At 34.3% G+C, this 15,731-nt stretch overlaps 1 protein-coding gene across 2 annotated transcripts in view; it reads left to right on the top strand.

Annotated features, from left to right (window-relative positions):
• LSAMP (limbic system associated membrane protein) overlaps positions 1–15,731 on the top strand; it is a 609,585-nt gene that overhangs the window by 564,081 nt on the left and 29,773 nt on the right. For both annotated transcript variants that reach the window (XM_034411614.3, XM_087894797.1), the window contains 2 exons: positions 8,002–8,122; positions 9,034–9,182. In XM_034411614.3, the coding sequence (XP_034267505.2) occupies positions 8,002–8,122; positions 9,034–9,182 (270 nt within the window). The remainder of the gene's footprint in view (positions 1–8,001; positions 8,123–9,033; positions 9,183–15,731) is intronic.

A 15,731-nucleotide genomic window follows, 5' to 3' on the forward strand; every position in this document is an offset into this window, starting at 1 on the left:
AAAAAGTAAACCTTATTTTGAACATGGAACAAGATAAGGATAACTAACCTGCCTCAGCTACACTTTGAGGACATGGGAGAAAAAACGGTAGTGAGTCATATTCATGTCATGTAGGAGGACCATGAGGATGATCCCATATTATGACAAAAGAACAGAAGACTTGAGCCTAAATTACACACTTAGTTTAAATTCCTGGCTAACCTGTGAAATTGCTTAATGTCCAATATATTATTCCAGCTTCTTTCCCAATTATTTCCTTATTTTAAAAATACAAAACTATTTTGGAAAAAAAAAGATCAAATTACAATTTTTGAAAGAGAATTAACGTAGCAAATTCACTAGTTTAGCAAGATCATTTCTAGTAAAAGCCCATTCCCAGATAAAGATACTTTTACATAGACACCATTTACATTCAATTTAGCTCAGAATAATTCCTGTCATCTTTTAATTTCTGAATACTGTTGCTCAATGTTTCTTATCCAATCTGCATACCTACAGAAAACCAAGAAAAAAGTGCAGATATCAATATCTAAGAAATATATACCTCATCCCATTTCTGCCCTGTCTCCTTATGTTTGTTTTCACAATAAGAACAAAAAATGAACTGTTACTGAACAAGTCCACTCCTGATTAGCCAAAAAGATCAGTGCGATACTGCAATTTGCACAATGCTTCCTTGACTTTGGTGGAGAGGAAGGAAAACTGGCATGTGGACTGAGATGGAAGTTCACACCAGTGGAAACCATCTACTGTCAATCCTCAACCATATATCTTGCAGAAGGTTCTTTGTTTTGTTTCTGAACTTGAAGTTAATTGCATTCAGCTATAGAAGAAGTGAAAACAGTTGATAGTGTTGTAAAAACTTAGATGCTGATGCAGAACTGGCCAAATACTAAGTGTGGAGGTTAAAGCATCAAAAACCGTATTAATTATAGTTATTAGATGAGCTATGGGGGCAATACAACAACCTAAGGCTCTTTTTCTAACTAACTACTCAGAGTCTACATGTAAAAGTGACACAGCTGAGTCATAGTCAACTATAACGTGCATATGCATGCATGCATCTGTTTGATTAAAATATATTATTTTTTTATAAGGCTACAGCAGATGTAAATTGTTAAGCACTTTGTGTTACATCCAGAGATCCGCCTGAATCAGGGGATTGGGCTGCTAGAGGATGACCTTCCCATTCAGTGCTTTCTTCAGCAGCTAAAGGCACCTTGTAAAAAATCTACAGGATCAGGGACCCTGCTGAATGAAGAAGAGACAGCAGGTGGTGATCAAAGATAATTAGGGAGACTAGCATCTGCGGAAGTTATTTTCATGCAAGCTGCTTCTTAGATTCAGTTAGGGTTAGATCTCTTAATTTTATACATTATATATTAGAAAAGCATGGTATCAGTAGCTCTATAAGCTACATTTTACTCTTAACTTCATCATATGTAATTTGTGCTGAAGTCACACAATCAGGGACTTCAAAAGTATTAAGTCTCCAAAGTCAACCCTCCATTTAGTGCAGAAGTACAAATTAAAGCATTGCAAGCAGAAAATCTATCACCAGCCTGTGCTTGAAGGCAGCTGGTAAAGGGCATCTCACTGTCATCCTAAGAAATTGATTCCATTGTCAAATTGTTTTACTGTTAGAAAGTTTTTCATAGCATTCAACTGACATTTGCATTTATGCCATTATCCTGTGTCCAGTACTCTGTGATGACAAAAGATAAGGCTTTTAGTCTGAATCCTTTCAGATACTTGAAGAGCACTATCGTAAACCAAATCAGTGTAATCCTTTTCCAAGTTTCCGTGATATCTTTTTGTAAGATTTAATTTACAGTTCCTTGATCACTCGCATGACATTCTTTGGATTTGTTCCAGTTTGAATCTTTCTGAAAGTCTGATATCTAAAACTAGGCACAGGTAGTTTTCAACGTGCAGCAATAATTGAGCCTAGAATTACAGCTGTTAAGTCATCCTGGTTGTTGAGTGGGTCATCAGATGACCATGTCAGATTTTAGGCATTTTTTGCCTAAAAGCTTTTTTGCAGTGGTTATGCAAAACACCATGATTATTAAGCAAACACCATGGTTATTAAACAAATACCATGGTTGTTAAGTGAATATCTATTGTCCACAATAGATTTTTTTTTTTTTGCCAGAAATTAGAAATAAATGTCAATTTCTGGCAAAAAGTCATAAATCATAGTCATGTGGCTGTGGAACACTGCAAACAGCCATAATGTGTGCCGGTTGCCAGGTGCCCAAAACATGATCACACGATCTGGAGGTGTTGAGAACTAACTGTAAAGAATTCAAGATATACTCTGGCCAATATAGTCCTACTAGGCTTAGTAGAATTCATAGTTTTTGGAAAAACAAACAAGGCCAATGTGTTTGTAGGAACTAAATATAAGAAGATCAACTCTGACTAGGAATCATGATGTTGTTTGTTCCAGATTGCTCCAACCTGGAGCCTTCGTGATGTAGTGAACTTCAAATACCAGAGCCAGCAATTAACATGTAAAATGCTTACTCATGAGGATTATAGAAATTGATGCACATTTGAAATGCATCGAAGTAGATTGTAGAAGATTGTGGTGATCCTCTGTGGACCTCTGGTGATTCGAAAGCTCTTTTCCCAGAAACCTCTGCATCTTCTAGTCCTCTCTTACTTTGGAGTGGGAGCTTGTAGTTCTTGCTGCCATCAGTTATCTTTCAGAAAGCATCTTTAATTGACATCCCTCAATCCTGGTGTGAGAGAGATAGGGTTCATTTTGAGTAATTAAAAGATCAAAATACAAATGTAGAAACTATATCTGTAATGCTACTTGCTGACTATATGGAATATAAACAAAGGATTCTGCCTTCTCTCTCCATGCCTTTGGGAGATCAAACCAATCACAGAGGAAATAAGCAAAAACTTAATTAAAAAAAGATAAACACGTAAAGCCCTCTTTAAACATTAAATATCAAAATGAAAATAGTAGATGTGGAAAAGATAAATTTCAGATAAATCCCAAGGGAGGGCTGCTCTGTTACGAACAGTGGTCTTTCTGGCAGAATCTCTGACAAAATACTGGCGAGGTTTCACTGCATTATTATACATCACAAGAGATTCTGAAGAAAAACTTACAGCTTTTGAAAACAGCCTTAAGGATAAAGAAAGGCTAAAATTATGGCCAATTCCCTAACTAGGGCAGAAAAATAAAGAACACAGGGCTTAGCACAATACTAAAAATTGAAATAAAAATCCTGGATAGACATTTTAGCTATTTCTACAGAAACAGAAGTTTTCTGAAAAAAAGTTCTTATTTGTTGGATTTAGCTGCTTCCTGTTTGATTTAAACTGTTAACGTCTGTTGGGGACATCAAAAATATTGCTCTCTCCTTCATTATATCCTCTGCTCTTAAAGAACCAAACGTTTTTCCCCCTCTTAATCTCCAGGAGAGGGAAGGGGCTTTATATGATCATTGTCACTTGAGTTTGTCCCATGAGAAAGAAAAGTTTGTGAAGTAGGAAAGGACACTGTAGATATTATGAAGTAAAGTAACGTTGGTCTTATTTACTTTTCAGTCAGATTGTCGTTTTGAACGTTATTTTGATTCATTAGGATTTATATATGTGATTATTCATATAATAGATATTTTCTGCCTGAGAAACTGCACATTTTTTTTACCAGTGCTATCATTTTAAACGTATTTATTAAAAAATTAAAACCCACAAGAGTACAAAGACTGTAATCAGAAACAATATTAAATACTCATAAACATGTTGATTGTAACTATAAGTCAGGTACAAGGGGACCTTTCTAATGCTTTCTTTTTTCCTTCTTTTGTATATTAATATGTTAATTTCTTCTTAGAATAAAAAGAAATAGTTGTGATATTAATATTTTTCAGAGTTTTGTAAAGATTTTTATTTTCAAGGATATAATGTTCTCAGTTCGATACAATCAATTAATTAATACGATATTGCCATTTAATTTTTATTACAGTAAACTCTCTGCTTACTGTTATTGTATCCTTTTTTCCTTGCTTTTTTTTTCTTTTCACCTCTTTGTTGTTATTTAAAATGTTTTAATAAATAAATGGTGAGGAAAAAGGAAAGGAAAGAAACAGTATATATTTAAACAGGATTATTATTTTATTATTATAGGTATTCTGAATCACATAACAAACTCCTAAACATAACAGTCATAAAAAGTTTACCTTTCTACCTTGATTTCATTTGCACTGGATTTCAAGTAGAAATTAATTATATTCCCACAAAAAATAAATAGAATAAAACCAATTAAAGGGTGAAGCATCTACTGTATGTAAACCTGAATGAAATTGCAGTATAAAATATTGTAGCTTTCCTCCAATAACTTCTTCTGGATTGTTTATTATGTTAGTTGATTTTTTTCATAACAAACATATGACTTCTATTTATTATAGAGGAAAGACAAGGTACAGAAAGTATCTCAGTAATTTAATATGAAATGCTGAAATTGCTGTCTTCTGACAGCTCACACATGTATACGCATGTGTGTTCAATTTTCTTCTGTGCTCCTAATGACTGTTTATTTGTGATTGAAGTTCACAAATAAGATTTTGAAGTTGATGGTTTTTTTTTCCTTACAGTATCAAATACCTCCAATTGGGCAATAAATCTGTTTTTTAAGAATCCATCCTATATGGAAACATAGTTAGCCTTCTACCGTGGGACAAATGAAAGCATAAGGATTTTGTTTTAAAATCACAATAATAGGGGTCCATAATATTATCATAATAAAGAAGGAAGGATAGTGCAATTCATTATTTTCCCACTTGATAGATCTCATCTTGTTAATCAAACATCATGCCTTAAAAGAATATATGAAAACAAATAAGGAATTAATAAATGTTCATGGCCTTTGTGCATTGTAAATAAAGGTGTGTGTGTCTGTGTGTGTGTGTGTGTGTATCTTTAGCCAGGTTCTACCTACGTAAACCAAGATATTATGCAGCCCTAGTTCAGTGAAATCACAATTCACTAGTTTCTGGGCTTTTTTTCTTCTGGCAGTCAGCAGACCCTTTGCTGCCCATTGGGAGACTAAGATAGATCTATTTCGGCCTTATAAGGCCTCCTCAGTTAGCCACACCCTCATTTCATGTATCCTCCCTGTAAAGGTACAATATTTGTTTTTCTTTCATATATATATGAAACTTCAGTACAAGAATTATTCCTACTGTAATGAACATCACAATTACGAAAATATTTGTTGCATTCAAAGACGTACAACTGGAATCTAACTCATTTAGTACAGGAAGGTTGAGAGTAATGGCAATGGGAGTAACATAAGCAAGAGCATTCAGATTAGGGCTAGGTTCAGGGGTGGGATTCAGCCAGTTTGGGCCGGTTCAGGCAAGCCAGATGCTAAACTGGTTGCAAGGACTGGCTGGCCTCTGGAGGCCTTCGGAGCCCGGGGAAAGCCATTTTTGCCCTCCTGGAAGCTCGAGGAAAGCCTCTGGAACTTGGGGAGGGTAAAAACCCCGTGGTGCAGAAGGCTGAATAGGCCACGCTCACCATGGCCACACTCACCCAGCAACCAGGCAGAGCACCTGTTGCTAAACTTTTTGAATCCCACTTCTGGCTAGGTTGTCTAAAATCCAAGAGTTACTCAAGATATATTGAAAGTAGAAGGATAAAAGTCAGCAAGTCTTCAAAGTCTTATCTAATATCTGAATACTCACTCTTTTGCTTTCACAAAGCAAAAGCAAGGTTTTATAAACATTATTCAACTGTCTACTAGTGTGATTTCAATAAATTCTATAGAGTACGGTTGCTTATTTTCAGGTTTTAGGGATGATAATGAGGCCAAAAATAGGCCAGTTGTAAATGTTGTCTTTATTATTTAACTGAAACTTATATAACACTGGAAAAGAAGAAATCTGCATTAAAAATAGACTGAAATACACACATTTAAGCTCACACTAAAGGCCTTTGTTTGTTTGAGCTGTCATTGCACATTTTATTTAACAGTAGCTAGAAATAAAAATGTGCAACACTACCATAACACTTCAAATTGCAAATCTAGCACTTAGTGATTTTCTATGAGGATGATGATGTTGTGTATCCTAATAACCTGTGAAAAAAATGTTGGAAATTAGTTCTTCTTCCCAAGGAGCTACCTTTGATTTAATTGAAATTTTCTCTTACTGCCTAAAATTACTCTGACCAATTCTACCCAGGTCCATCCTATTATTCACCAGTATAGGTCATGATATAATTTCAGAAATGTTGAAAGTATAAATTCAAAATTAATATGGGAACTATGCCTGAAGTCGGAATGGGATCATAGTATGTAGGCAGAGGAAGGCTTAAATTGACAATTTGCACTGAGTTCAAGTATGAGAATCACAGAAGACATAGTTTGTTTCATCAGTTGTGCACAATCTTTTATTCTTACATTTTGGGTTTGATAGCTTTATCCTTGATTTGTTCATTCTAGTTGTTGTTTTTTTCTTATTTTAAAACATATAGTAGCAAGAGGCAAATTATGAGATCTAATTATGTAGAAGCCACTAGAGAAGTTGGTCCTTTAAGTTTGGAGTAAGAAAGGGCCATAGCTCAGTGAATAAGCATACACATTTTACCAGCAGATGATCACAGAGCTCTGTTCATACATTTCTAGTTAAAAGGATCCAAATGTGGGTGGTTTTAGAAGTGGCATTCACAAAGAGAAATGCTGGGATAATATGATAAAAGATTCTTTCCTTTATTGCATAAAATGAGTAACAACCCAAATCTATATGCTACCACTATAAAAGCAGCATTTTATATAAGACAAATCACTATGGGATTTGCTTTTTCTCCCATACACTCATCTTTTTCATTTTTATATTCTTTACTATTATTACAACCCACAATATTTTTTAATGAAATGCAATGCACCCACAAGGTTTTGTGGATTTCATTCACAAAATGTGTGCATAGGCTTCCAATATGGGAACCATTTAGTACCTCATTTCCAAACTAAGATTGACATGTAAGGTGCTGTAGCTGGAACACATAATACAACATACTTTTTATTTCTTGTCCTTTCTACACACTAAATATTATTTTTAGACTGAAATATTACAGTGACCTCTCAGGAAAGGAATAGGGTGATTATGTCAGCTTTTGAATGTGTTGTCCTTTAATTCTGTAGATATATCAGTATCTATTATATCTGATCAAGCATCCAGAATGTCTTTTTTTAAGTGTTGAGAATATGGCTAATATAAAGATTGCAGCTGAAAGTAAGGGAATTGGCTTCTTAGCAGAATTCAGGAATGTAGGTGTTCCTGAATCCTGTTTAGCTTTCAGAACTGTATAAAGATATTTGCTCATTTTGTGATTTATTTCCTACATTAGGTCCAGTGGAACAAAAAAGCTTTCAATGATGATAGTGAAGAGACTACTAGATTTAAACAATATTCTTATTCATATCAAATATAAAACCTTTCTCTTATATTTACCAGAACAGCTTTACGGATAAGTTACAATGATAGATAAATAACTGATCTAAAGTCATTCATGACTCAGGGATATTTGATCTGAATCTTCCAGGTTCTGATTTAACACAAATGTTCATATATTTATATTCATATAAATGTTCATATATAACCCCATTCTTCCATAAGCATTTACAGGAATGCTTATGGAAGGATAGGGACTATTTTATTGTATGTCTGAGGACTGGACATAAAATAAGAGTTTTAGAGCAAATTGCTCCCACCCTGAAATTTATTTTTCTGGCACAAATTTTGGTAGATTGTTTCCTGTTTAAGTTTGCTGGCATTCTCAGTGATGAGAATGATGTATGTTCCATAATTGCTGCCTTCTTCCTACTGGCTTCACTATTTCCTGCCCGTATTAATCGATTTTATTACATTCCGATGCTTACAAATCATAACAAAGCCTGAAGATATGCAAATTTGAATGGCTCCAACTAGGCACACATTGATAGCAGTGACATGAGCCAGTCTTTCTCTCCTGCAGACCCGCCAACTATCACGGAATCCAAGAGCAATGTATCTGCTACAGGGCGGCCAGTTTCACTTAAGTGTGCAGCGTCTGCTGTGCCTACGCCTGATTTTGAATGGTACAGAGATGACACTAGGTAATTATGCTATTTATCTTCTTTCTGTTGTCTCTGATGTCTAGCCTAAAAATGTTCTCTTTATACTCAATGCTCACTTTCCAAAAATTCCATCACTCATCTTCTTTTTTTCTTTCAACATTCCACCCACTAGCCGTATGACCACAAGTTAGCAACAAACACAGGTATGGTATCTGTATAATATCAGTTGTGCTTTGAAAACAAGCCCCACACATATTTGAAGGGAGTGCTAAGCATCTAAATAAAGGTTTGCAGCATAGTTTTGCAAGATTTAGATGACAAAGGTCTATCTGAATTGTGTCGAAGTATTGATACAATAAAATGGTTAATTTTTTATGCCACAAGATTCTTTGGTGTGTTTGCTGAAAAAGACTAGGATAGCTAGTCAGCTAGAAAAATAGTCAATTATGGGGAAGGATTGGAAAAGAAGAGGGGTAAAGCAATGTAGAATAGAATAGAATAGAATAGAATAGAATAGAATAGAATAGAATAGAATAGAATAGAATAGAATAGAATAGAATAGAATAGAATAGAATAGAATAGAATAGAATAGAATAGAATAGAATAGAATAGAATTTTATTGGCCAAGTGTGCTTGGACACACAAGGAATTTGTCTTGGTGCATATGCTCTCAGTATACATTCTGAGAGCATATGCAAATCTTACCACATTATTTATGAATTAATGAAAAAGATAATTAAAAAGCCAAGAATAAACTTGTAGATAACAAATTATGTAACTTTCATAGTTTTCTCCCTTTCATTCTCATATAATCCTCTGTCTGTATCAAAGTACCCTTCTCATTCCATATCTGTCTGCAGTCTGCATTGAACTTTAAAATCCTCATACTTACCACATACAAAGAATACACAGTGTTACTGTATTTACCATTGACTTTTCTTGATTCTCAGGATAAATAGTGCCAATGGTCTGGAGATCAGGAGCATAGGGAGCCAGTCCTTCCTGACAGTGACCAATGTCACTGAAGAACATTATGGCAACTATACCTGTGTCGCTACCAACAAACTGGGAATCACAAATGCTAGCCTATTTCTTTACAGTAAGTATGGAAGCGAAAAGAAAATATCTGAGTGAATTTCACTGTTGTAGTGAAAAGGATGCTCTGTAGATAGGACAATCTTGGATCCTAAAATGAATTAAGCAAAAGAAAAGAGAAAGTGAAAACAGCATTCTACTCCATTCTCATATCCAAAAATAAAATAAAATAGGAAGATCTTCTTTAAAGTCAGGGCTTACTTCTAAGTAGTATTGCTTAGATTTTCAGTATAAATTAATTTAGTTTCCAATGCAACAAATCCAGTTCCATTTGGAAATAATACTGTTAAGTGGTATTATTCATAATTACATCCCAGCCTTAAACTAAAATTAGTGTGATTGAAAGCCATCATCAAGATATAGAGTATTGATATTAGAAAGCAGCTAACAGAGTACAATTATTGTTTTAATTATTGATGAAAAGTAATTTGACAACATAAAGAAAAAAATGCAAGTTGAAATAAGGACAGAAAAGTTCTCTTTCAAGACACCTCAAAAGAAGTTGAAATCATAGATCAAAATCTAATTTTTCTAAAGGTTATTTTCATGAGCTGGGAGAAAAGATGAATATAGTCCATTTGTAAAAAAGAGAGAGAGAGAGAGAGACAGAGAGAGAGAGAGAGAGAGAGAGAAAGTCAATCTTAACCACAGCTAGATACATATTTTTATAAAACATATATAATGTTTGACATGGTCCTGAGACTAACTTTCCATCATTCCCAAGTATAAATGATTAATACAAATTTCTATTTGCACTGCCAAAGAAATGAAGGTAATTCTATAGCCTTAATTGTAGGCATTTTGAAAAGTGTGAACAAAAAAAAGTGAAAATAAAGCAAATGCTGCCTTTTGGTATAGGTTTACATTTTTCAACTTAACTTTTTTGTTAAGAAAATAATCAAGCCGAGAAACAGGTGCAAAATGTATCTATTTAAGCACATATGCATGAATGCATTTTCTGAGTTCCAATTTATCTTTTCTTAATCTTTGATAAAAATAGAATATAAAAAAATCAAGTTATTTCTTAACTCAGCAAGGTCTTTTAATAGTCTTTTCTTGGAAACATAATCAAGAAAGACAACTATACCATTAGGCAGCTGAGGGATAGTTAGCAGCTGGGAGGATAGAGAGACTTGTAGAAAATTTACCCTTCAATAAAAATACCCCTTAACTTATTAGCCTTCGTGTACAAGAATACATTCTTCAAAAAGATCTAATTCTGATGACAGATAATACCTGAAGCAATGATTCATTGTTGAATGGGGTCCAACACTTTCTTAACTATTGTGGTAGACCAACTAATTTAAGCTTCAAGTCAGACTAAAATACATTATTTCATTCTGTGATTTATCTTGGAGATCTGTAATGGATTATACTTCTTTGGGGTTTTTTCAGCAATTTTCAAGGTCTTTATCTAGTTAGCACAAATTTGAATGAGTCATCACCTTTTATCTCTGACTTCAGAACTTATAGCTTTTGAAAAATATAAATCAATAATATGGCTAAGAACAGATGAGTACCGTTGATACTTTTATAAATAGCTAGGTAAATGCAACTATAAGGCAATGTTGGTCTTATGAGGTTCATTGGTAAATGTGCCTCAAAAAGCAGATTTGGAAGCACAGTGCATGAGAGCAGAGACTCAATCACTCATGCTTCCTTACATCCACAAATCTGCAATTATTACTCACGAGGTCAAAGAAATAAACCAAAAGCAACTGTTGTTCAGATCATCCTTGAAAGTTGCTGCAGTTTTGTTTGACTTTAATTGTCTCAAATGTATCACAGGAAGAAGTAGATGAAAGGCAAGGAAAACAATAAAATAAACAGCCATTGTAAATATGGGACATTATTTTGACTGTGTGTATCCTGTACATATTGAAGCAATGTTGAAGCAACAAAAAGAAAAACCACACTTAAAGATTTACAGATATAAACAATGAAGTTCTAGCCTTTTTAGCCTGGATGCTCAACAGTTATTCCTTCCTTTATATCCTCTTTCATTTCATTTCCAAGTTATCCTTTTGCTCACTAAAAAAAGCAGTAAAAGAGGAAAACAGAATATGTATCAATTTGCAAGAATTTGTTTTTGTAGAAAGAAAAGAAAAAGAGAGAACTGCTGGACTTTCTGTTTTGCAGAAGGAATTTCCTTGTTCTAAGATATTTGTCTTTCTTTAAATAAAACCTAGCCATTCTTTGCAGTAGGAAATGTGCAATGGACAAAGAACAGGAAGATCTATTTATGGGCAAAGGCTGATTTACTTTCAATCTTTCTTTTTCATTGTGCCTGTCTTAGCCCTGGTAAACGCTATAGGACTAACGAAACTCTTCCTATGCCTTCTGAAAAGACAACCTGATTAATTCAGTAGGACTTATTCTCAGATAAGTAGGCTTGAGTCAGCACTGTAAATCAATGAAAGCAAAAGACTATATATTGTTTAACAATTTCCTTTTTATGTGGTCTTCCAAAAATAATATGAATGAGTAGAGATTTGTGGATCACTTACTCTCTTCTTCAGTCAGATACTTCACATTTTATAGAGCAAAGAATCTGGTAGTACTTTTTAAAAACAAATCTTGTTCTGAAAGATTTATGCCCTTTAATTAGATTTGCTAGTCTGCAAAGATACTTTCATACTCCTTCTGATTTTTGGTTACCACAAGCTAACATAGCTTTCCTCCTACAAGGACATCTCTTATATGTCATTCTGCTTTGGCGAAGTGTCAGGAATGGGTCAGGCACTTACTTCATTAATAGCAGTTGCTGCATATAGTAGATAGTTGCACTTATCAAGGCACAGTGAGAAACAAAGAAAGCGTTTTTTCTCCTACCCATTTCAATGAGTTTCTTGAAATAAAACACTTTTTGAAAATCTGCCCAGTCCTGTTGATTGGGTTTATATATTTTGTTTTGTGCCTTCTAATTGCTCCATTTTACAATGAATAGTACCAAGAAGGCTTTCTAGCAGGCAGATTCTCACTGCCTCAACAGGCTCCTGAATATAAATAGTAGTAGTAACAGATTGGAAGAGGCATTTGGCCAGACTTCTATTAGTAACATACATACCAGGAAGAACGAAAGTGTTATGCTTTATTTTCTTGCCTGTTCTCTGTTTAGAAATTACTATCATGCTCTTCCAGCCAACGCTTTAAATTCATAGTTATAAAAGGGGTTTGGTTTAATTTTTTATTGAGAAAAAGAAATTGAAGAATACTTTCTCTGGTTTGGCTATATAGCAGTCTAGATATCTGAGAAAGTGCTATGAAGGCCAGTCAATATCAGAACTTGGGTTGGTGTCACTATTTGATAATAATGAATCAAAGTTTGTAAACTACAAAGATAACAAGTTCAGAGTTCCCCATGCTATCTATATTTTTCTCTGATATAATGTATCAAATATGTTCTACCTCTCTGTAGGTTCCTACTGGCATATTATATACAAGATAATGTACAATACAGGTATAGCAATGTGGGAATACCAGAATAGCTCATTGTCCCCAAGTGAAACCTATTCTTCACATGTAAACAAATCTCTCATATTGCCCATAGAGAATAGAGAAAGTCAGTATTTATGTGTCTGAAGACCCATTAATTGAAAGCTGGATAGTCTGTACCTGGTACAAGTAGTCCTAGACTTACAACCATTCTTTTAGTGATTATTTGAAGTTACAAAGGCATAGAAAAAAGTGATATGACTGTTTTTCATACTTAGGATTGTTGCAGCATTCCCGTGATCAAAAATTTTGATGCTTGGCAACTGGATCATATCATTGACGGTTGCAATATCCTGGGGTCATATGATCAATTTATGTGACTTTCTAACAAGCAAAGTTAATTGGGAAGCCAAATTTACTTAACAACCATGTTACTAACTTAACAACAGCAGTGATTTGCTTAACAAATATGGTTGTAAAGTGAGACAAAACTCACTTAATAACTGTCTTGCCTAGCATTTCAATTTTGGGCTCAATTGTAGTGGCAGGCCGAGGACTACCCGTACTATCCTTCACAAAAAGCAAAAAATAGATAGGCTTAAATTGTTTTGGAATTAAATATGAATGTTCTGATTTTCATATGCAAGCAAGAAATAAGGAAAAGCCCCACCAAAAGCACATCCAGGGACAAACTGAAGAAATAGAATGAGTCCTTCTGTTTTTTAATGGTTTTCTTTTCTTTTCTGAAATTAACACATCAAATTTCTAAATACAGCCCCGAAGAGGACACTTTGTCTAGAGAACTTCCTGTTTCCTTGGGAGATATTGATCACAAAGAAGTGTTATGATATCATACCTATTGTCTGATAAAATTGATTTATCAATTTTGTATTTATTTGGTGTCATTAAGGTCTAAAAGTGCACATGAGTAGCAGAGCATTCTTATGTAATTCTAAAATAATTTAAACCATCATACCTATGCAGACAATAGTAGGGGTAAATCCTAACAAAAATCAAGTATATTTCAGGTTTCTACCTTCATTTAAATTTTTATTCTCAAAACCATCCGAAGAACAAATAAAATGCAGACTGGAATCAGTCCTAGAACCGAATTCCTATATGTTTTCAATATAATGTCTGCAACAAGACTATATTCTATTGTGAGAGAAAAAGCAGGATAAGTGTATATATTCCTGTCCATCTATGTACACTCATTCATTCAACATCACCTTAACATACATACAGGCTCAAGGCCTTAGTATGACTAATTAAAGTTTGCTGTAAGGTAGGGAAAATATAGTTATTTTTACAATGAAATAGAGAAATTAAAAAAAGAGATCCCAAGAAACTGGCCGTCTGAATTGTGCAAACTGAGCAGACATACAACTGTCTCAGCATTTTGAAAATATGAAAATGTGGTGTTCCTATGCATATACACATGTGCTAAAAGGAGCACAATTTATCACTCTCCAGCTTTGTAGAAACATTAGACTTCAGAATAAATCCTGGTGCTTACTTTGCAGCCAGAAGGGGGAAAATGCATTACACAAAGCAGCTGTTACCAATTGGGGAGTCATTTACTAAATTTAACTATGCAGGAGCCTGAATTATTGTTTCAGAAGATATGAAGGAGTGGTATTCTTAAGTTCCTGTACAATCCCATGAAAAGATATGACTATTTTAAAAATGAGAGGTGTTGCTATGTTTATATTGTCATAGATTCCAAAGCATCTTTTCAGAACTAAATCTAACATTTCTAGCATTAAGTCAGAGGACATACAAATATATGTACCCATCACATACAGTACATACCTGTCAACACTATTCCATTTTCTAGTAAGCAGTATTTTGCAAAGTTCAAAAGAAGCATAAAAAGTTTTAGGCAAAAGAAATTGGAAACATTAAAGTAATTCTAGTTTACACTAACTCTGTTCACCATACCTCCCCATACCTTTAGGTTTATTGTGAGAAATCTGCTCACTTAAAATAGTAGTTGATTAGAGATAGTTGAAGTAAAGTAACCTACATAGGGATTTGCTAATCATCCATACTTCTATCACATCCATTTTTCACTTCATATATTGCCTTTTTGCTTTTAAGGTGGTCAGTTCACATTTTGAGGAACTTACCAACTTCATCCATCCATGGTTTTCTTGGTCTTCTTCTTTCTCTCAGCCTCATTCTTCCTTCTTACATTTGTTTTCTAATTTTTTTCTCAATGCATGACCAAACCACTTCAACATACTTATTTTTTACATCTTTTGTATTATGCACTCAGTTTTGCAGTGCTTTCAGACATCCCCAGCCAAAGATTCTAATAGTTAATTACCAATTTCTAAATGTGGTTATAAAATGAAGTATGCAAATGTAGTGTCTTTTTAAGGTATCAACTATGGTTTGAGTAAGATGGCTACTTCATCCTCTTCAATGTCAACTCTCTCAGGTAAATCAGACAGGAAACAACTAGATGAGCGAATTCTATTTTATTGTAAAGCTAAATTAAGTCTGAAGGTGCAAACTTCTCACTGCCACTTTAACTACATCATCAATTAGACTAGGTCCTTCCTAAGTTTCTTTCTCTGTCTATTAAGCCATTGGGGCCACCTCCCTCTCTTGTCTGACTGTTTCCTATATAGTATCTCTTCCTTTCATCCCCCATGGTCATCCACATATTCCATTACACCCAGGATTCAAAACTAACTAGAGATTACTGCCTTACAGTCTCTTTCTTTGTCAGGAAAGATTCCATGAGCCAGTGTATTCATCATCTCTTTGTTCTTCGCCGTAGTCATTGTCTCTAGTTTTCATCTTCACTCTTCCGTTCCTTCCTCTCAAACTAAGCACCATTCATTCATGACACTGTCACTTGAACCTACTGCACACATTTCTAAGCTGTTTTCAATTTATTTTTTGTAGATATATTCAACTGACACTTTCATATAACAAGTTAGGCAAAAAGCATGCTCTTAAAGCAGGCATTTTAGTTTCTTTTAATAACCAAAATCAATCTGTAACTTCTCTGATTTTTCATGCCATGCTTGCCTCAAGCATTTTACTCAGAGGTATAGTGTCACACAGAGTAACAAAATAAGTTAGAATCATTAGGGCAGTGCTAGAG

Source organism: Pantherophis guttatus, chromosome 5 (genome assembly GCF_059756535.1).
Source record: "Pantherophis guttatus breed Tessera chromosome 5, ASM5975653v1, whole genome shotgun sequence".
Classification (NCBI taxonomy): domain Eukaryota; kingdom Metazoa; phylum Chordata; class Lepidosauria; order Squamata; family Colubridae; genus Pantherophis; species Pantherophis guttatus.